Source organism: Mauremys mutica, chromosome 7 (assembly GCF_020497125.1).
Source record: "Mauremys mutica isolate MM-2020 ecotype Southern chromosome 7, ASM2049712v1, whole genome shotgun sequence".
Lineage (NCBI taxonomy): Eukaryota > Metazoa > Chordata > Testudines > Geoemydidae > Mauremys > Mauremys mutica.
Window position 1 is genome coordinate 120,905,122 of NC_059078.1, and position 22,296 is coordinate 120,927,417.

At 42.1% G+C, this 22,296-nt stretch overlaps 2 protein-coding genes across 10 annotated transcripts in view; one reads left to right on the forward strand and one right to left on the reverse strand.

Moving 5' to 3' along the window:
• MXI1 (MAX interactor 1, dimerization protein) overlaps positions 1-14,204 on the reverse strand; it is an 81,582-nt gene extending 67,378 nt beyond the window's left edge. Inside the window, exons 1-2 of one of the 3 annotated variants that reach the window (XM_045025390.1) lie at positions 14,162-14,204; positions 10,251-10,415 (exon numbers count right to left, since the gene is read on the reverse strand). In XM_045025390.1, the coding sequence (XP_044881325.1) occupies positions 10,251-10,415; positions 14,162-14,189 (193 nt within the window). In that variant the 5' untranslated portion in view covers positions 14,190-14,204. The other 2 variants (XM_045025391.1, XM_045025389.1) reach the window with 2 other exon arrangements.
• Positions 1-22,296, forward strand: part of LOC123374956 — a 71,090-nt gene that overhangs the window by 5,287 nt on the left and 43,507 nt on the right. For 5 of the 7 annotated variants that reach the window (XM_045025395.1, XR_006581262.1, XR_006581264.1 and 2 more), the window contains exons 2-3: positions 5,073-5,196; positions 15,347-15,500. In XM_045025395.1, the coding sequence (XP_044881330.1) occupies positions 5,078-5,196; positions 15,347-15,500 (273 nt within the window). In that variant the 5' untranslated portion in view covers positions 5,073-5,077. Of the gene's footprint in view, positions 1-5,072; positions 5,197-15,346; positions 15,501-16,053; positions 17,651-22,296 lie in introns of those variants that run through there. The other 2 variants (XM_045025393.1, XM_045025394.1) reach the window with 1 other exon arrangement.

The window sequence follows — 22,296 nt, forward strand, 5'->3', positions numbered from 1 at the left end:
CTCCCCATAGTTATTGCAATCTCCAGAAAGACCACAGAAATGGCAACATTATATATGTACATCTCTCATTTGCCATAGCTAACATACAACTATTCCTCTGTATTTTAACAATACATATTCTGCAGGAGTAAAGGGGTAATATTTGGAGCTCCTACCAATCCTTTGCAATTTTTAATCCTGCCTTTGAAGCATTATATTAGAACCACCATCCTTGTGACCAAGGAGGAGTGGACAGGATCCAGAAGGGTCACCGGTGATCAGTAGGGCTTGAACACAAAATGTTTGAGGGGCTTAGCTCTGTAGCACTTACAGCTCTTGGTAGCCTGTGGAAGAAGAGGCCAGGAGGACTAACATCCAATTCTCCTGCATGCCAGTGAGGACCATAACTACACAGTCACCACTCTTTTATTGATAGCTTTGAACACTGCATGAGGCAGAATTTCTCTCACCTGACTGGAGGACTTTCCAAGCACAGCCTGCCACCTGCACCCCTCTAGTTGTTGCAGTGCATTCAATAAAGGACTTACGGTGCCCTTAAAATATGGTTTGTGTTTCCACTCTTGAACATTCTCTTGCAAGGCATGACATAAACACCTTCACCAGATCTGTTTGAACCCTCTCTCAGAAGAGGATTGAGTCTCCTCTGAGTTACACTACTTGTGATACTCTGTCCCTCCAACAGGCTGCAGTTGTAAAGAGATAAAAAAACAATGCTGTTGGACCTAAACATGAAATCTAATTCTGTACAGCTTGACTGGAAAAGGCAGAAAGGCTCAGCTCCTCAAAGGTTGATTTCTGTGGAAGTCAGGAGCATAAATACCTTTGAGGATCCAGGCCAAAGTGTCAATAAGACATCTCACAGCAGGTCAGTAAGTAAACCCCCAAAGCCAGATATGCTTTTCAGCTGCTACTTTCAGGTAGATTGGAGAAGGATGCTTTGCTTTCAGACTTGCACTCCTCCACAGGTTATTCTAATCCAAGATGAGTCCATGACTCACCTCATGACTTTGGTCAAGTCACTTGATTGACTTGTGCCTTGATTGATCCAACTGCAAAGCTAGGTAAGAGCAGGATCTTGCTTAAAAAAGGATGTTATATCCAAGAAGAGAGAGCCTAATGTAAGATGCAAGGAAGCTAAACTCTCTGAATATGAGTAAATAAGGCATTTCTTTAGAGGTTCTCAAAATGCTTTACCATTGAGAAGTATCAATTTGCAGTGGTCTTCTTGGTTTAGGATTTTACCTTTGAGTGCCCCGTTGTATTTCTCTTGCTGTAGCCTCCTCATGAACTTTGTTACAAGGCCCAGGCAGAGTGAGGCACAGTAATCCAACCTAGAGGTGACCAATGCATAAATCACTGTGGCCAGATCAAAATCTGGGAGGAATGGATGGAGACTCCTTCCTAGCTGACTGGAAGAAGAGCTCTGTACTACTCCATTGACTATATTGCTTTAAGTTCTAAGACCACATTCACTGCCCTTGATCCATATGTAAAGCTCTCATTGATTCAGTGGGAGTTGTGCACACAGTGAAGTTAAAAATTCTGTCTTTGCTAAGTACAGCTTGGCAATACGTATTTGCATCATTACCTCTGTATGATAAAGGGAGTAACAGCCAGTGAGAGGAGTTGCATTAAAAAGATGGTGTTGATTCACCTTCAAGGATCAGTTTTCCTCCACCTTAAATTGCTGTTCAATAGCTAGGGACAATTCTAAGGTTACTTGTTAGCCATTCCCAGCATGCAAGGTCAGTAAACAGCTAGCAACTGAAAGCTAGGCTTATAGTAAGTTGTAGTTATTTTCTGCCAGAGGATAAAGTCAACTGTCCCATGAATGAATACCTCTGCTAGGCATCCAAACAAGGACGTTAGTGTCCCAAAAAAGTGTTCACTTGCACTCAAGCCTTTGAAAAGGAGCTGGGCAACAGGTAGCCATTTGTGTAATAAGCATAGTATATACTGTGTTCTGTACCTATTACATATGTGGACATTACATCAAGTGAGGTCATTGCATGCTTGTGCGACTCCTATTGACATCAGGAGGAGTCCCATGTATACATGCTAGTGCAGAGCTGCGCCCATGTTGTTGAACACAGATCATTTTAATTCACTCTATGTCCTTCTAACGGTCTTTTTATTCCACAATCCAGAGCAGTTATTGCCTCAATCCTTCAGCCACTTTTGGGTGCTGCAATTTATTTCCAGTTGTCATTGTCTTTAACATAGAGTTCCAGAGTTTACAATACGCCAACAGGATTGCCCTCAGCAGACCTTTGATTTCTGAAAATAGCCATTGGCATTTTTCACAGAAGGTTTCTGCCCCTTTCAAACCAGGGTTAACTTTCTAGGAACAGGTCATCTTGAAACCCATACCGAGATGTGTTGGTCCTGAGTTTTTGGTGGTGGTGAAGTGAGAACTATGCCAAACAGCCAGTCAGCAGTGCGACTCATTTCCCGAAGCCCAGTTGGAAAAACAACAGCTCAATTATATTCACTAGTTCAAATACAGTGTTTTAAATGGATAAACAGATCTTTCTAATGAAGCAGTAGCACACTCTGACATGGCTGCCTCATGCACATTGTTTTGTGGAGAGTTAAGATCTCTGATAAGGTAAAGTGAATTTAACTACTGGAAGGGATTCTAATGCTGGTGACAGGTGCTGGACCGTGGAGCTCTCTGGTTAGCCCCAGGCCATGTGCAGCTCAGGTAGTGGTGATGCCAACATCTCAGTACTGCTCCATGGACACCTCATCTCTGACCTGAAAAGATCATCAGTGGGAATAAACAGGCAGTACCGTCTCCACATGGCCCATTTGATCCTTGACTCCTCGGCTATTAATCACAACCATGGTGATGGTGTCTGGGATTATAAACATGTCTAGGAGGAACTGCAGAGAAACCATCAACTCATTTCTCATAGGCTACTGACCTGCTAGCATACTACCAACCTGTCCTACAGGTGAAAGGCTCCATACCCTTGAATTATTAATCCCCTGTGAAGAAAGTTTGTGACAGTGTTTTAAGTCCATGTAATGATTAGTTAAACACCAATTAGCTTGGTATGTCAGGCAGAGAAGATGATGACAGAGAAGAATAGCTGGCAAACTTGATCTTGCTACTGCTGAGGTCATCTTCCTGGCTCGCGCTCTGAGCATGCTACCCTCTATTAAACTCCCTCCATTGGCTTCCCTTCTTCCACTGCAGATGCAAACTTCTTGTCCTTGTCTTATTACTTTCAAAGCCCTTCACAATGTAGTGCCTCTCTTATCTGCCCTGTTATCTTATTGTGAGGTTAACTCCTGCCCTTCACTCTGCCCATGATGCCAGCCTCCATCACCTGCCTCTCCACCTCTCCCACAAAGCACCATCACACTTTCTCCCCTTCCACATGAGAAAAATTCCCAGCAAAATCCATAAAGCCACCACCTTACCCTCCTTCATGCACCCCTCAAAATGCACCTCTGCAATAACACAGAGAAAACTGCCACCTGATAACAGCTAGGTAGATGGTGAGTTGTGATTACTGCTCCCAACTGGCTAAGAATTCCTATTATTTTTTGTTATCCTATCTCCTTCACTCACTCTGGTCTGTTTGTTTGTCTCATCCATCTGCTGTGCCTAATCTTTTAGTGGGTGGGCTCTTTGGGGGCAGGGACTGTCACTCTATATGTTTGTACAGCACCTAGCACAATTGGGCTATGACCTAGTTGTCCTTTAGAGGCTAGCATAATATAACCATTAAATAACAATCTGGTCAAAAAGAGTGGGAGAGGTCCAGTGACATCAGCATAATGCAGGGAAGGGGAGATATGTTGATGTTCATTACCTTGAGTTTTGCTGCAATATCCATCATTAGCATCACACTTTCTGCACTTTTCACCTATGCTATTACTGGTTGGTGTGTATAGGCTGTGAAGATACATGAGCAGACATCACCAACGCCTTTGTCAGCTGATCAGCAAAGGGTGCACAGAGTAATAGTTCCTGCTTTGGCAGGCTAAAGAGCATAGGATCATTTTGGTGCAATAATATGAGTTGAGACCATAAATCCCTGTCCAATAAGACTGCGAATATAGTTTTAGATACATCTCTTCCTGCTACACCCCTTCTTTAGTATATTAGGGCCTGTAATGCTGAGAGTTCATCTCCTAATTCAGGTAGCCTTTTTCTTTGTTTGAGAGCAACACACTAACTGCACAATCCAGCTGTATTATGACAATCGTATTTTGAACTGCAAATAGAATACAGCACAAGGTTGTTGCAGTTCTTCAATAATGAACCATTTGTTGAAAGGGAGTTTAGGCCTGAAATTTAAATATTTTAAATATAAAAAATGGAAAGTTTTTGCAAAACCTACTACTAGTGGTAGAAATATTTTCATGATTATTAATATTATGGAAAATTTCAATGAAAACAGAGGGTTTTTTTCCTTTAGTTGTTGGTTTGTGTTTGTTTTTTGTCTGGATATAAATATTCCCTATCAGATTTCCTCCAACCTATGTCCTCCAGTTTTGTGTCAAGCTGGTGCTTGAGAGAGGGAAACTGACCTGTCCATTTTCATGTTCCCAGCCGAGTGAAATGCAGAAACTAAACAAGGAAATTGATAAGAATTACCAAAAAAAAAGGGGGGGGGAGATAAAAACAAACAAAAAACACCCCAACCACTAGGTTTTATGAGCCACAAGAGTAAGGAAATCTCTATTTTAAAAATATGTAATGTTGACAGTATCCCTTTAAGATAGATCCTGGTTTTTTTGTTGTTATTTTTAAAAAAGCAGCATAATAGTCATGGTCAGGTTTTTTTACATAAGGAAACTGTTCTTGCAAGGTACTGTGTAGGTTTTCTCTATTTGATATCTAGATTGTTTATATATCCAGATGTTTTGTCATTTGTAGAGACATGTAAAGAAATAAGTGATTTTATCTATTTAAAATATGAATATGCACTTTGTTCTTTCATTTATTATTAGCAAAACCATATTTTAGCACTTAGAAGCTGCAGCTTTCAACTGATGCCTCCTGGGGCTTTGATAGAAAGGCAGCTTCTCTGAAACATGATCATTTTCTTTTGCAGCTTATATGGATAAAACTGTGCCTACTAAACAATGGCATCCTATATTAAAAACTGCATGGCAAATGTGCTGCTGCTCAATGACAGTGACCACTAATAAGAGCAGTCTTCTCAACGAAGATATACGGTAATTCATTTGTATAGTTCCATTCACAAGCATTGTAATGGCTTCACAAAATTAAAACAAACGGAAAGCACAGCAGATTTTGTAAAGAGGGGAAAAACTTTAGTTTTGAGTCTTAAAATGATGATCATGACCAGGCGCACCACTCGAGTGGGGGCGGGCAACTTTAACCATGATTCCAAGGGCTACTTAGACACCCAAAAACTGTAGTTTTTTTTCCGATAACAACTTAGAAATTAACTGACAGGAGCATTGTATCTAATTCCTATATAAGGAAAGGAAAATATATACAAACACCAATTAAAGCCATATTTTAAATTCATATGTAAATTTAGAACAATCAGGAGATAATATAGCAAGATATTCCTAAGCCTTGAGATACCAGTTTTGGATCATTACTACAGATATCAGAAACCTAAGTTTGATACTTTGTATATTATCTTTAGTAGAAATAAATAAAATCTGCTTACTTTCTCTAACAGACACACTCCATTACTGCCATTATATACTCTATTTTAATCAACTGTTTTTCATTCCACTAAAAACATATTTATTTAATTTTAACATAATTCTGTGATTCTAAGGTTTTTTCCTCTTTTATTAAGAATGGAAATTTATTAATTATTTTGGCATGTATGTTTACCAATCACAATCATGTATGTGACTCACTAACATTTGATTCCATCATTACTATTAGTATCAGACTTGGAACCACATTTATTTTTGTATGAATTTTAAGTTATTTTACAGATATAACTACATCTACAATTTGAAAATAAGCAACCACCTGCACAGTGTCTAAAGTTATGTGTTTACTAGCTATTTTTTTTAAACTGGCACTGCTAAGGTGATTACAAGCTCAATTTACATTTTAGAAGGATACTGTTATTTGTACCATTTTAAATAATGAACAACAAAGCACAATATGGTAATAAAAGTAATAATAATTACTCCATCCAGGACAGGTTAGGCATTTTAGAACTGACTATTCAAAGAATTAAAGTTAAACATAATATAGAAATAAAATTATGAAATGCACACACCAGTCAGAAAAATAACAGTACTGTAATCCTTAACGAATTTTGGAAGAATACTGTTAGAGAATAAATTGCATTGTGCATTTTGACAGATAGTACCAAGTAACAACTGTGTGTGTGTGTGTGTGTATAGAGTGTCAGAGAGACTATATGTGAAAGAGAGAGTGAAGGGATGTGTGAAGCAGATTGTGTACGTGTCTGAGTGTGTCAGTGCACTGTCTCTTTAAGCTGAGTTCTCAGGAGTCTGAAGGCTTGTTCAGTATGGCAGCCCCTCCAACACCCACTCATGAGCCCCAGGCAGCAACCAGCACAGATAGGCTCCCTGTCTCCCCACCCCAGCGGAGACTGGGTGCGGGGAGGGGGACACCAACACTACACAGCAGATCAGGAGGCAGTCTCCTGGTCAGAGCAGCTTAGCCAGCAGCGGCGGCGGGAGAGGGGAGAGCTGCTGCAGACGGCGCGCAGGAGGGCGGAGGGGAGGGGCAGCATCTTCACTCCTGCAAACTTCACCCAAATGTGGTACGAAATTCAGGGGGAGGATGGGGCAGGTGCCTCTGCCCTCCCTAAATGGCTCTCCTGATCATGTCTGACGAGAGAGGAAAAAGACTCCCACCAGATGGGTGCTCTATTTTTCTCTCTCTGCAAAAAATCGTAACTGGTTCACTCTCCCCTCCCCCTAAAACGCATCCGACGGAAGTACAAGAACAGCGTGCATTTGAGGAAGAACCATTTGCACACACAAAGGGTGTATAAACACGATTTGTTGCACAAGCAGCATAAAAGGACGCAGGCCAGCTGTACCACAAAAGGCATTTCGTCGCCTGTTTTGTACTATTATGAAGGCCCAAGTAGATCTTGACGGTTCCAACCCGCTGTACAGAACACGATGGGGCTGGGATACACCTCAGCAGGCACCCATCATTCCCTTCTGACAACAAAGCCAACTTTAAGTTAGTGAGCAGTATAATGTCCAGGATTGTGCCTACCACTTTAAGCAGCGACTGTGACATCTGACTACAACTCCCAGCAAAAAACACAAGCAGTCCCGTGGCACCTTATGCCCAAATAAATCTGTTAGGCTTTAAGGTGCCACCGGACTCCTTGTTTTTTGTGGATACAGACTAACGCACGTACTCTCTGATACTTCCAGCAAGTATCCTGCTCTGCTGCTAGTGCCACCCCCTAAACTCCAGGCTCAGCAACGCGTGACGTCAGGGAGGACACAGGCGCTTCCCATTGGCAGAAAGGCCAGCCTGAACCACGCCTGCTAAGTTCGGTCATGGCCAGTCAGATGAGAGGAGTTTGTCTCCATGTGGAAACCATGTGGCTCCTATTGGGAGGAGGAGCCTATGATCAACTGATGAGGGGAGCAGGCTGTGATACAGGCAGGGAGATAGAGTGCACCTTGGGCGGCAGCAGCAGGATCGATTGTGGCCTCAAAATAAACTTTGGGAAAGGGGTAGGACAAGAAAGGACACAGTCAAGTAGTGGAGGCCTAATGTTTATGTCTTTTTAAAAAAATAATAAACCCTCCAGCTTAGAAAAAATATATACACATATTTCAGTGACCCTAGACTTCGGTGTAGATGAAAACATTTCCCTGGGAGCCTTGCAACCCCAAACATTTGCTGTACTGGGCTAGTGCATCAGGAGCAAGCAGTGAAACTGGCCAGCCTCATTTAATGTCCAACCTGAGCAAACAGAGCAAAGAGTGAACCAACCACAGAAAAAAACAATTCGCTCTCTTTTCATCATCTGAGGCATTATTGACACACAAAGGGTACTTGCTTTGGGTTTTCTTAAATCATAGGTACTGATTGCAGTTGTAAATACAGAGGGGATTTTTGTGTGTATTTAAAAAAAATATTAATTCAACAATGCCCCCTTTTAAAAGAATGGCTCCTTTTTTAAAAAAGTATTTTTTGAAAACTTAGCCACATATTAGGATGTTAAGCAAGCCATTTCCCCATAGCATGCAGAATACATTTAATTCTTTAATACAGGCTTTATCTGCAGAGATCTACCTTCTCCCCTGTCCAGAGAGGTATTAGGGATGGAGGTGGAATTTTCTGGCTGCAGTTTAACGTTTAATATTTCAAATGCATAATACTAGATAATTCATACAGCCCTTCAGGAGATGCACCAGATCTCTCAGCAGACAGCGGCTGTAGCAATATTTTGCATGGTATGCCAGAGAGAGACAGAGACCAGAGAAGGAATATCATCAGAGGGGATTCTGTGGCTTCAATTGTATCTCAAGTCCATATTTCTGGAGCCTAGCTGCACAAATGTATCGATCCTTCTTCAGTCTGTGCCTCTCCCATTATGCTTTGACAGTCATAACAAAATGAAGAAAGAGGAATAATTAAAACAGGGTCAAAAATAAGTGTCTGGGTGGATATTTAATGTGTGTTGTAGAGAACTGCATGCAATTTGCCCTGATTCAGAGACTGGGAGGCAGGTCTGATCCAGTTATTCTAGTTACTTGCACTACCACCTGCGCTAATGAAATGAGGTGACCAATAAAGTGATTAACCTCGCTCTAGCCAAGTCCTTTATAGCGACATCCACCTCGCACGTTTTTCTGCTGGCAACCTGGCTAGTTTTGCTTCTTGCCTACGTGACTGTCCCCATGCGTAGGGGAGAGAGAAAGGAAAACAAGGACGTGTCCCTCAGTTAACTACACTATCCTTCCCCACTTTGGTGACTCCCCTAAACTGGGGAAACGGCCCTGGATCAATATATGACCCCTTGTTTTGGGAGACGAAACTGCTTTTGTATGCACTTCCCCTCCCCCGCAAGAACTACTTCCATTGATGCCAAGGCATTAGCTAACATTGATTCCATTGATTGATTCCAGCATCAAGCTTCCATTGATTCCAAGGTATTACCCCTCTTCTTAAAAAGCCCTATTACACCATCCTTTTAGGAAACAATCCTCTATTCACACACACACTTCCCCCACTCCACTATAAAAGAGACTGCGATCAACAAAGGCTTGGCTGATTTAATTGCGATTGAAACATGAAAAGATCATTTTTCGGCGGGGGGGGGGGCGACGAGGACACTTTATCTAAGGAACATTTCCCCAAACCAAACAATTCCCCCCCTTAAATACAGATTAACAACTTAATTCGGAAGCTATGGTTTGGATTAGGGTTTGTTTGTTTTTTATTGCGGAGGCTGACACGGTGCATCTGATCATTTATTTTCTTCCTTCGCTGACCTTCAGTGTTGTGAGGCTAGATTAAACACCAGCCAGGCTATTTATTTCCTGCTGTTATTGTCTATTAGTTGTGCTCAGAGACGTTGCAAACGTGTGAATCGTTCTGGATTATTTATTTTCTGATGACGAGTACTACCCAAGGTGGTAGCGGTGGAAATCCCTTACTACATATAATTATCCCCCCCATATTAATTTGTTATTCGGATCAGACTGCTTTAAAAAAATCTGGAAAAGGAAAATAAAAATGTTCGCTTAGCTTTAGGGGAGAGTTGAAATATGCACAAGATATTTAATTAAGCTCTCGAACTGTTTATAATTTGGCTCCCTGCTTGATCATAAAGTTTGCTTCAAACTGGACACCTCTGTTCAAAGACTAGTTTAGTTCATTTTTTATGCATTTTACACTTGTCTTTGTATTTATCGGACTATGGTTGGGATGAAAACATGCTTCTCTCGATATAGATACACATAATATTGTGGGCCACTGTTCTTGGGTCTCTTAAAAAACAACTAAAAAAAACCGAACCACCAAATCAACTTTAGCCTAAGCACATGATTTTAAATGAAGAAACTCGGTGCATTTTTAAATGGTTGGCCCCACGGCCCCTCTCCGAATATCACTGTCTGGTGGTTGTCATGAAACTAACAGTTTAGTCTCGTCTGGCAATCAGAGCCCAAGTAGCTCTCTCTCTTTGTTACATCTTCATACGCATTTTCTGTTGTCATCAAACATTCCTGCCTTTTTCGTCTTTAAGGAAAAACAGAAGAGGGGAGGGAACCAAACCAAAACTTACTTTTATTCTCCTTCTCGATTTTCTCCAAGTAGCTGGCTGCTTCTAGCAAGATCTGCACATTCTGCAGGAAAGTGTTGATCTTTTCCATGGAGTCCCCACTACTGCTGAAAATGTCACTGAATGGGCACCTGGACATATCTGCTGCTGGCATTTCTTGCTGCTGACCTAAAGAAGGATCCAAAACATCACCCTCGCATTTCAGTTCTTTCCTTGGCCGGCCACGTTTCCCCATTGCTTTTGGAAATTCAAACTTTAAAATTTAAAGCTCTTTCCTCGACTTCTCTTGTTCCTCTGCCCTTGTTGCAGTTTGTGTGTGCGCGAGAGAGAGAGAGAGATTGAATGAATCAAGGAACCTCCTGACTTTGAGATTCCGCTGTGGTCCTAGTGCTAGTTGAATTCTAAACAATAAAGGGGAATGGAAAGGGTGACTTGGTTTTATTTTAATTTAAACTGCTCTTCACTCGCCATTTAAGTTCATGGACATTTTGCCTGGGCAGATAGTAAGTACATCATCAGGCCCTGTAAATTCAGGCTAGACTACACAATGTTAATCCTGCTTCCAATCAAAACAGCTATTTTTTTGAATGGGGTGGGAGATGTTGGGATGGGGTGAATTTAGAATATCTTGTAGTTTGACTATGGAAGACTAAAACTGCTGCCTCATCCTTTCTCTCTGTCCTACATATTCTGGGTTCACTTTTCAACTGCAAAGTTGTTTGTTCTGCCAATTGATAACGTTTCACTATATAAACCCCTGAGGTTTTCAGCTACCATCTCATACAATTATAATAAAGAGAAGAAATATTTTCCCTACTGGGCCAGCTATATACAGCACTTTATACATTCTGATGAAACCTACAAAAACCAGACCCTCCCAGTTGCTTCTGCTCTTTGTATGGATACTAAAGGTTACCGCCTTTGTCTTGGCTTTTGGAGCAGGGACTGACTCTTACTATGTCTTTACACAGTGTTCAGCACACTGGTACTCTGGTCTCAGCTGGCACCTCCAGTGTCCTGTTACTGTACTACATACCAACTGTGTATTTTCCATCCCAGAGCTGCCCGCACTCGAATGGTGTTTGTATGGTGGCTAGCACAATACAGCCCCAATCCATCAGTGACTTCTTTGTGCTATCACAATAAAACTGAAGATTAATAATGATTTATAGTGTGAGAAGCATGCTATAATAATTTATAGTGAGAAGAATGTTAGAATAGTGGGAGAAGCATGTTAGGGTGTGGTTTGTAAACAAAAGGATTCTTAGCTTTCAAACAATGTTTCCATACGTGCCCTCTCCATTGTACTATTTTTAATCTTGAAGCAACCTGAAAAAATTGTTTGTGAAACTGATTGAAGTATAGAACAGATAGGCAGTGTGCAAGTGGCACCTCCCTTCTTTCTTCCATTGATACCTCTGCTAACACAGCTTGGTTCTGGGCAGTAACACACCTGCTGTTCCAGATTTGGGCTCCACTGATTAGATGCTACTTTTATTCTCATCATTTTATGTTAGGTTTTACAGACAAACATCACCTAGAGACTAAACTGAGACCACACTTGTTAAGTGGGGGGAAAGGGTTGTACAGAAGCACTCTAAAACAGCTTGGCCTACATTTGCAAAGCGATTAGTGATCTTGGGTGCCTCCATTTTTGGGTGTCCAATTTAAGGCCTGCTTTTTAGGTGCTCAGCAGCCAAGATCAGACTCAACCCCTCTCAAGACACAATCATTCAAACACTTATGCACCCAGTGACACTACTGACAGCTGTAGAGCTATCCAGTTAACTGAAACCTGCACCCTGATAATTCAGGCTGATTAGGCAAGGTACTTAGGAACATGCCTAACTTTACACATGCCAGAAGTTCCATTGAAGTAATGTGCTTAAAGTTAGGCATATGTTTAAGTACCTTGCTGAGAGACTAAGGGAGTTAGTTTTTAAAAGATTTGCTATTACTACATAGTAATGGCTATGCAGAACACTACAGTGTCATTGAAGGGCCATAGACAAGTGGACAAAGCACTGGAGACTAGTATATACAATAAAGGTTGTGCAATGGCAGCAGACACTAGATCTGTGATCTAATAGGTCTCTCCAATCTTGTTTCTATAAATTTATGCATAATATTTACCCAATTTTATTATTTGTATTGTGGTAGCCCCAGGAACCCCAGTCATAGACCCGGGTCCCATTGTGCAGGATGCTGTACAAACACAGAACAAAAAGACAGTCTCTGCCCTAAGGAACTCCCAATCTAAGTATAAGACAAAAGGTGGATACAGACAGGCAGGGGACCACAAGGAAACAATGATGCATCAATTACCCTCCTTTAATTCTTTACTAATCAAGTCCCTTATTAGCTGCTCCATTATCTTCCCTGAGATCAATGTCAGGCTGACAGACCTCTAATTAGCAGAGTCATCCTGTTTATCCTTTTTAAAAATTGGCACAACATTACCTTTCACCCAGTCTTCTGGAACTTCCCCAGTGCTCCAAGACTTATTGAAAATCAAGATTAGTGGTCTACCAAGCTCTTCAGCCAACTCTTCAAAAACTCTTGGATGCAAGTTATCTGGACCTCTGATTTAAACATGTCTAACTTTAGTACCTTCTGTTTAACATGTATTACCATTAGATGAGACTACATAAACTGTTTTCCCCCAAGTGCAGAACAGAAACATTTATTGAACACTTTTGCATTTTCTGCATTATTATTAATAATTCTACCATTTCCATCTAGTAGTGGACCAATACCATTGTTAGGATTCTTTTTGTTCCTAATATATTTTAAAAACTCCCTTTTATTGTCCTTAACTCTGCTAGCCATAGATTTCTTCGTGTGTTCCTTTGCTTCCCTTATCAATTTCCTGCAACATCAGATTTATGTTCATGACTATCAACTTCTCCCTTCTTCCTTTTGTTATATATTCTTTTTATTTTTTGTAGCTGCCTTCACTTCCCCTCTAAACCAGATCAGCTTATAACCAGTTGTGGGATTTGGGCTTTTGGAGTATCTAGTAGGATGCTCTTAAATTACTCCCAATTATCATTCATGTTATGCAGGAAGAATCCATAAGATTTAGACCCAGTTTGCATGTGAGGATCTAGAGAGAGGTTTGAGTCAAAGATGACACCCGCGGTTATGAGCTAGAGGAACAGGGAAGATGGTGGTATTGTCCATAGTGACTGAGAAGAGGGAGCAGGCAGGGCTAGGGTAGAAAAATTAAGAGCTCTGTTTTAGCCATGGTTAGCTTGAGCTGGCAGTTGGACACCCACAAGGAGTTGTCAGAGAGACAGGCTGAGATTTTAATTTGGACAGATGGAGACTGGTCCAGAATGGAGAGGTAGATGTGAGTCATCCACAGAGACATGAGAGGTGAATTTGCATTTGAGGTGTCATTAAACCCACTTGAACATGCCAAGGGTTTTTAAAATGTAGTTTTTATTAGCTGCACTAACTGAGATAAGACCCAGTCCCTGTTTTACAAATGTGCCCTGAAAAACAGTCACATTAATACATCAGTCACAGAGACTATTGCTTTCCAACCACAGCATGAATTGAATAGTAAGAGGGAATCAGACTATTGCCATTCGGATCCAGCACTATCAACATCAGCCTAAGACTCAGCAGCACACAGAGGAATACAACACACTAGTAAATCTGAAGACAACTTCATATTAAGGAATTTTACTATAGTTGTTCAAACTCAGTAAATGAGTTTTCCATCACTGAAGGAGGATTAAAGGGAACACAGCAAAGGAAAAGTGCCTACCAGGAAAATATTGTATTCATTTGAAATCATAGAACTTATAAATCTTGGGCCCTCTCTCCATAGAAGGCAAGAACATTTGTGAAGATCCACAGCAGAAGAGCCTCAGACCTTTTACAGCAGATCACAAGCCCACTCCCACCTTCATCACAGCTGTTGGTTCTCTGCATTCACCTGAGCTTCCCCCTCCGCTGGGATTTTAAAGGCATGTTGGGTGAATCAGTGCTGACTCGGGGATCATTAATTTACACTGCTTTTCCCAATGTAACATCCACAGGTGTGAAGAAAGAATCATAATAATTGTGACCCTGGCTCTCCTACATCTCATCTGACCACAGTCCAATTTTTGCTGTGATTCATGGAAGTTATGACAGGGAAAACAAAATGATCCAAACTCCAATTATCCCCCCAAAAGTTCATCCCCAAGTTCCTAGAGAAAATGCATTTTGTTCATGCACATTTCAGATTATGCAAAAGGTCCAGATGTCCCTCAAGAAACTTGGATTGTGAGGCATATTTTTTCAACAACAAGTAGGGGACTATGGGTGCCTCAGTGTTTGGGAACCCAACTGGAGACACCTTGAAGGGCTCCGACTGTCAAATGGTAGATGCTCAGCACTTTTTGAAAGTAGAACCCTTTTAAGGTATCTGAAGCAGGGCACACAAAAATGGAGGTGCCCAAAATCACTAGTCACTCTTGAAGATTTAAGGCTGTATTTATTAAAAGTAACTACTGAGCACCAACACTATGATCAGCATTATATACACCTGGTCCTTGCCCCAAGAAGTTTATCATCTAAGAGACAAACCAAAGACAACAGATCAGACACAGGTCATTATATAGAGCAGGTTTTTCTCCGCTGTGGGCAGTGTCTGCGAGGACCCAGAACTCTTCTCTGTCCTTTGTATTTACCACCTGGAAAAGAAGAAAATGCCAATGGCTTCTTAGGATTTTGGACTCCCCTGTGCACCTGACTTGGCTCCAGCTGCAGTCTCTCCTTGATACCCAGCCAGGGTGCAGGGAGTGAGCAGGGATTCCTCTGCAGGGACTCTGCCTGGATGTTGGAGGCATCGCTGTGGTGCTGATACTGACCAGCATGTGTGGTGGGTGGGTGATGGCAGTGGCAATGGGTAACCCTGGGGCCTTGCCAACAGGGGGCATGAATGCAGGGGTTGGCCGCCAGACAGAGAAAACCCAGTGGTGGGGATGGGCTGATGGGGGTTGGGGTCGTCAAGGGGAACAGACTGGAGGGGGGGACCAAATAGTGGGATGGGTGGGGATGAGGGACCCCCCCTTAAAAGCCTGTTACTTTGTACCCCCTTTCAGCCACCCTCCCCAGCCTGTACCCGCCAGTGGAACACTGCTCTCCTGGGGGAAGGATTCCTTGGTCACCCTTCAGCTCCAGTTTGGCTCAGTCCCTCCACACCTGACTAAACTCAGCATAGAGACAAAGTTATCCAGCCTCTTGGAACCTGTGTCGGTAAGTCTGCTGCAGCCGCATATACCTTAGCTGTCTAGTGCTTCATTAACAGCTGACCCATAGGAAAACTGTGTGCCCAGGGCATGGGGAAATTAGGCCTGAGCCCATCTGCTTTGATAAAAATGGGGCTGAATGGTAAAGATTTTGGGGCACTCTGACATAGAGGGACTGAAGCATAAAAAAATGCATATATGTTTGTACCATTGGAGTAATCATGGGAAGACTCACAGAAAGAGCATGTGGGGAGAATGATCTGGAGGAGGAAGGAATAGGCATGTAGCACACGGACATCAGGAATGTGTTACAGACACAGGGGCACTGTGCAAGAAAGCAGAAAGAGACAAGTCGGGGGAAAAGATACTGTTGTTTGAAGACATAAACACTATAACCACAACACAGATGCAAACAATTGTTAAGGCACGAAGTGTTACAGCACTGCTAACATCATGTGTTTAAAAATCATGAGTCAGGCCCCCACAATCACAAGATTGGCTTTAAAATCATGACATTTTAAAAAATAATAAATGTTGGACTCCTTTTATTTGCCTTTTAGTTTCTGAGCTCTCACCAGGACCCTGTTTTCAAGTCTTTCTCCACAGCAATGGAGGCTAGAAACTTCCTTCTTTTTAAAATGAAAGCTGAGATTTGCATGCATTCCCTTGACTCCAGCAGCTGGGATGCTCAGAAAAACACCCAATATTGTGAGACCCACAATAAGATCGTGAGAGCTGGCAATACTGTGTTGACAGAGCATTTGCTCTGCTGCCTAACTGGAACATATCCTGTTCAGAGAGCATATTGCTTCGCCATTACTTATCTGTGCTGGAGGTTCCGGGTCCCTTTGAGCAACAACTTGTGCCCATCTGTTTCCCTCCATATTGTGCTACAGAGGGGAGCGTGCTCCTATATAACTGAAGATCAGACTAAGATCAGAGGGCCTGTCTCTCCTCTCAGCAAGATCAGTTTTACTCCTCTGCACATCAATTAAAATTGGTTGCACCCAATTTACAGCAGCGTAAGTGGAAAGGGAACCAAGCTCAATATTTTTGGAACATATCACGTAAGTGGTAAGTTTCCAGGGGAGAGTCACAATAAATAAAACAACAACATAAAGTGTCTTTGTTATAACTCTAGCCAGTTTAGAAAGTTTAATAGTACAGGACAATATGTTCTTAAGTGCAAATCTAGCAGACACCATGAGATCTAGAAACCCAAGGATTATTGTGTGCCTATATTGATTTTGAATGGCATGCTTTACTGTTCTGTGGTTTTGTTTTCTCATATCCTACTGCATAATCATGCATAGCAACTGAAAACAAAGCCATCAATTTGAGCAAAAATATTGGGCCAGGTCAGTGGCTGGGGTAACTGACCTAACTCCACCTGAGGATCTTTCCCAGCATCTGTAGTTGTACCACAGATGTTTTTAATCCAGTTCAACAAATGCATGCATAAAGCTCTATTCAGTGCAATAGCAGTGATAGATGTGGTGGTGTTTGTTCACTGGGCATGAACATTCAGAACAAACATTTGTATTTTTTAAAATAATTTCTTCACGGAGGGCCAGGCAGCAGCGCTGGTGTCTGAGCTCTGTAAAAAAATAGAAGGCGGGGGCTACACTTGAGCCTGTTTTCTAGTTGGAATAGTGGAAAGCTCTCCCCACTCTTAGCTTCCAGACCTTTGTAGTATTTTTCATTCAAAGAATGAAAGCAAGCATGCAAAGTATTCCACTTAGGAATATTCACTTGTTTTTCTGGCAGCCATTCTAACTTCCTGATCCTCACTGATGCCATCTTGGGTGTAAATTGCTGGTATGAAACACAAATCGCAGACTTTGAAGGGAATATTTTAAAGTATGTAATTAAAAATGACTGTGGATTTTCTGTCAGCAGAGGATCTTTGATGCACCTGTTCTCTCTCTCACAGGGATAATCCCATTCTAATCCTTTTTAAAAATTTCACCTGCCTTTAAAAGTCTGTTGCTGCCCTTTTTGAAGGATGGACCTGTTTTTCTAGTGATGATTATACTGACCATCTGTCAATGGCAGACATTTCACTCCATGCAATAGTGATAATATTAAGATGAAAAAAAGAATTGGTTTGGGTTGCTGTGACATCTATTTCCATCTTTTTCTATACATTAGTATTCATGTGGTGATAGAGTATTATTACTGCTACTATTATTTTGAAATAAACTTCACTCTGATGATTTACCAACATCAATCTGTGACAGAAGTATAGTGACTCCTAAAGGGATCAGAAATTCACTTGACCTTTAAGTGCATGGCCTGATCATGCTCCCATTATTATTTGTATTGCAAGCACATCTAGTCATGCACCAGGACCCCACTGTGCTAGGCACAGTACAAACACAGAGCAAAAAGATGGTCCCTACCCCAAAGAACTGATCTGTGCATGTAGGAGACCCTACATATATGGCCCATACCACTTCAACACGGAAAGTAGGGGGAGAGTGACCTTAGCTGACTCTACAGCAGGTTGAAAGCATTGTTATTATTTGCTAAGAACAATAGCCAGGATAAGCATTTCTTTTCTGGGACTTGGTTACACTGTGGCTGCTGCATTTCCATTTCCAAATTGATCGATGTCTTTATTTTATTTTTCTGTTTCTAACAAGAGGTTCTGAGCATGTATACAAAAAACTTACTGTCTAGACGCAGTGTTCATTGGCAATGTCACACTAAATGAACTCAGGCCTGGATCCTCAGCTCCCATTGATTTCATCGCAGCTAAGCCTCTCAATATCTTTGAGATTCTGGGTCTCAGTCTCCATCCCACATCCTTCATTGTTAGCCTCATCTTTTGCTGAAATCCAATTGTGCTTACCACTGTACTGAACATGGATGACACATGACACTCTGGCTCATAGAACTGCCAGACTATGGCCCTTAACCTGCCTGTTGCTGCATGTTAAGCAGACCCCTGTGCCCACATGAAGTCCCATTTGATCTCAGTGCAGGTCCACACAGGCACAGAGCGGATTGCTGGATGGGGGTCTAAATAATCTCACACCCCCTTCCCACAAGACATTGAGGGCCAAATCATGGCTCTACTGAAGTCGATGGCAAAACGCTTATTGATTATAATGGGACCAGGGGCAGATGAAACTTACACTGTGCCCTAAATGACAACAGACTTGGGCTCTGACAGACCAGTGGAAGAAATGAATTCCAGAGTCAAGGGCCGTCCACTGAGGGCACCCTGTCCATGGGCCCCTAGAGACTATTATTATCAGCAGTGCCACAACTGATGTCTTGAGTCATGGTGGTGCACAGAGGGAGTGGGAATTTCCAAGATACTCAGGACCAAGCTGGCCCTTTAACTCTGTGCAGCCCAGCCCACATTACATCTTGGTGACACAGTCTATTCTACTAACGCTACCTCGGCAGTAGTGGTTTACTTATGGGAAAATGATATTATTAATCAGCTCTTTCCCTTGTTAATCTGGAAAGGCTGCTGAACATAAAGTAGGAACAAACAGTAAATAGGTGATTTATTTAGAGTTAATAAGAGGTATAGAGAGAATATTTTTACAAGTTTACATCAATGCTGTTTTCTCTTTTTTCAAAAAAGCACAGATAAAACCCAAATATTTTCCACCTCTAACCAGGGAAACACATAAAAGAGCAGCACTATCATCATATACTTTTCTTCTAAAAGGTATTCATTCAATTTCTTCCAAAACCTTTAGGGATACATTTCCAACTGAGCCTCTAAAGCTGAACCCACACATTTTGCACAGGTTTCAGAGGGGTAGCCGTGTTAGTCTGTATCAGCAAAAACAGGAGTTCTTGTGACACCTTAGAGACTAACAAATTTATTTAAGCATAAGCTTTTGTGGGCTAAAACCCACTTCATCGGATGCATGCAGTGGAAAATACTGTAGGAATACTGCATGCATCCGATGAAGTGGGTTATAGCCCATGAAATCTCATGCTTAAATACATTTGTTAGCCTTTAAGATGCCACAAGGACTCCTTGTTCTTTTTACATTTTGCACAGGCAGCCACTTGGCAGAAGAGTTAGCAAGTGGGATTTTAAAGGTCCCTTTGGAAATTAGCTATTAAAAGTTGCTCATTCACACACACACACACACACACACACACACACACACACACACACACACACACACGCGCGCGCGCCTTATCTACAGTGGAACTCTGCCTCAAATCCAACAATCGATTGCCACCCACTAATGTGGCTCATTTCCACTTGTGCCAATACCCAAGTGTCAGCAAGGGATGGCAGGATTTGCACTGGTGGAATTTATCTTGGTAGCAGGCAGGAATAAATCCACCAGGACCAATCACAGCTTTCCTTGTTGACACTTGGGGGTTTCCCTCATGCAGTTACATCAGTGGCTGAAATTCACAGTGTAGACAAGATTTGAGTAATACTGTACAGCGGGCCAACACAGGCCAATTCAATCCTGCTTAAGCCCTCAAAATAAAGCGTAAAGGGTAAAGCGAATAACAGTCTCCTCACCTTGGATACTTGGCGACATCAGGAACTTCTTTTGCAAGCTCTTTTCTGATTCCAATGGAAAAAAGAAAAAAAAGTTTTTTTTTAAAAGAATTTAAACGGAATTTGGGGGATTTTTAGAACTTCATGCAATAATGGGTTTTGAAGGCCTGATCCAAAACTCAATGAAGTCTTTCTGTTGATTTCAGTGGGCTTTAGATCAGGTATAGTTGCCAATGACTCATTCAAAATGATATAGGAGGTCTTTCATTTTATTTTCTTTCTGGGGCAAATGCAGCCCAGGCAGAAGTGGGCGCAACTCCATTGACTGCAAGGATGTGGCAGCAACTTAACACCAGATCTGGTCCTATGTCACGAGATGATCTTCAACTTGCACAAAAGCATTTCACTCTAGCGCATATGATTTACATTCTTTTCTCACCATAGGAATGTCAATGCTTTCAAAAATAACTTACAAGCACATAAAGTCCTGGAAAATTAAGTTTGCCTCCTCGCCCCCCGCCCCTCCATCAGCTTTCCTCCACTCTGCCACAACACTGACCTCAGTCCATTGTCTGGAGGAAACGTCTTTTCAGGGAGTGACAGGTAATTTATTCTCCATCATGACTCATTCCTGGGCATTTTGAAGAGCAGAGAAAGATCACCCTCGTACTCCAAATTGTGACAATGCACACTATGGAGAGTGTTAATGTAATGCAAATGATTAGAATCTCAGTGCTGGGTGAACTTGAACTGCAGCCCTAGAGGTGAATGGACAGGTCTTTTTCACCTAAACCCCTGGGCCTTTTGGATTTTTTGCTTGTAAAGTTGATGGGGTCTGTTCCTGCAGCCCTTACTCATGAGATTAGTCCTCACTTGGGTGAGTAGTCCTGGCATCTGGCCGAGTCTACTAGCCCGAGGCAGGTGATTGACATGAAACTCCGAGTGGTTTGTAGCATACCTACAGTCCAATGAATTGAGTGGTCCTGCAAGAGTAATTAGTCTTTCCTCTGTTTAATTGCCCCTAAGAAATACTTTCAAAGTACCCCCCTCCTCATACTGACACGTTCAGCCATCCAATACGATTTGTGGCACAGATGAATTTGATGCTGGGCTATATTACTGTCGTTTTCATCCCATCGTAGTTGTACGTGAAACCTTAAGTTATTCTTGGTTTGAGTGGTTTATGTGCAGTTCAAAACTTACCAGGGGTTGTCTCCAAAAACCGGAAGTGGAGCCCACAAATGTTGGTTGTCATGTTAACTCTAAAATTGTGTTGTCTTAAACCGTGATATAGCTGACGTCTTTGGGAATGGCCAGCTGGAAACTTAAGGTCATCAGGGACAAAAACTGAGATTTTGATCCCCATCCCCCTAGGCCTTTCCTTCTCCATCCCTCCCTCACTACCATCCTCCCAGTTACTCAGGTGCCATCTTGGACATGGCCCTTTACCCACACGTCCAGCCCACATTCAAGTCTTGCCCCTTCAATCTGTGTAACATTTCTCAGCGTTAGCCTTGTCTGTATGGACTGCCAAGGCTCTTGTTCAGGCCTTTGTCCTGTTCCCCTTAACTACTGCAATCCCTTGTTTAGCCTTGTAACCAGCCGCTTTGTTCCCCTCAGGTCCATTCAAAAGGTTGTTGGTACGTTCAGTTTCCCTGCTCTTTGTACTGACCACCTCACTCCACGCTGTGTGTTCCCTCATTGGTTATGCTTTCAAGGCCTGCATTTAGCCCTACCCAACCTATATCTACTAGCTTATTGAGATACCAACCTCTGCCTTCACTCTGACAGAGGGCAGCTTCAATTGCTCACCTGTCCATTTCTCCCTCTAACACTCCTGCACATGAGGGAAACTCCCCAACAGTATTGGTAAAGCTGCAACCTCAGTATGTTTTAAATCTCTCCTTGAAACTTACCTCTGTTGTGATGCCCCCAAACCCACTCCTGTCTGGCACAGGTAAAGCATGTGGCAAACTGACTTCTTCTTTTATGATAAATTCTTTTTATGGCTACCTCATTTACTTAATTCCCCACCCCCATTTGTCTCACTTTTGTCCTGACACCTAGACGGTATTTTCGCTAGACTCAGGTACTGTTATCTTTATTACTGGTCCTCCGTGCCTAGCACCTTTGGGCCCTGATCCTTGATTGGAGTTGCTAGGCACTACTGAAATATAGATAATAAAAACAATGTGCCTCTTTCCATCCTTAAAGGGAAAGCACAACTGAAGCTTCATGCTGTTATGCACTGGCAGGGGAGAGGTACATCTTTTCCGTGGATGGATTAGCTGCTGGATATTCCAGACAGGTC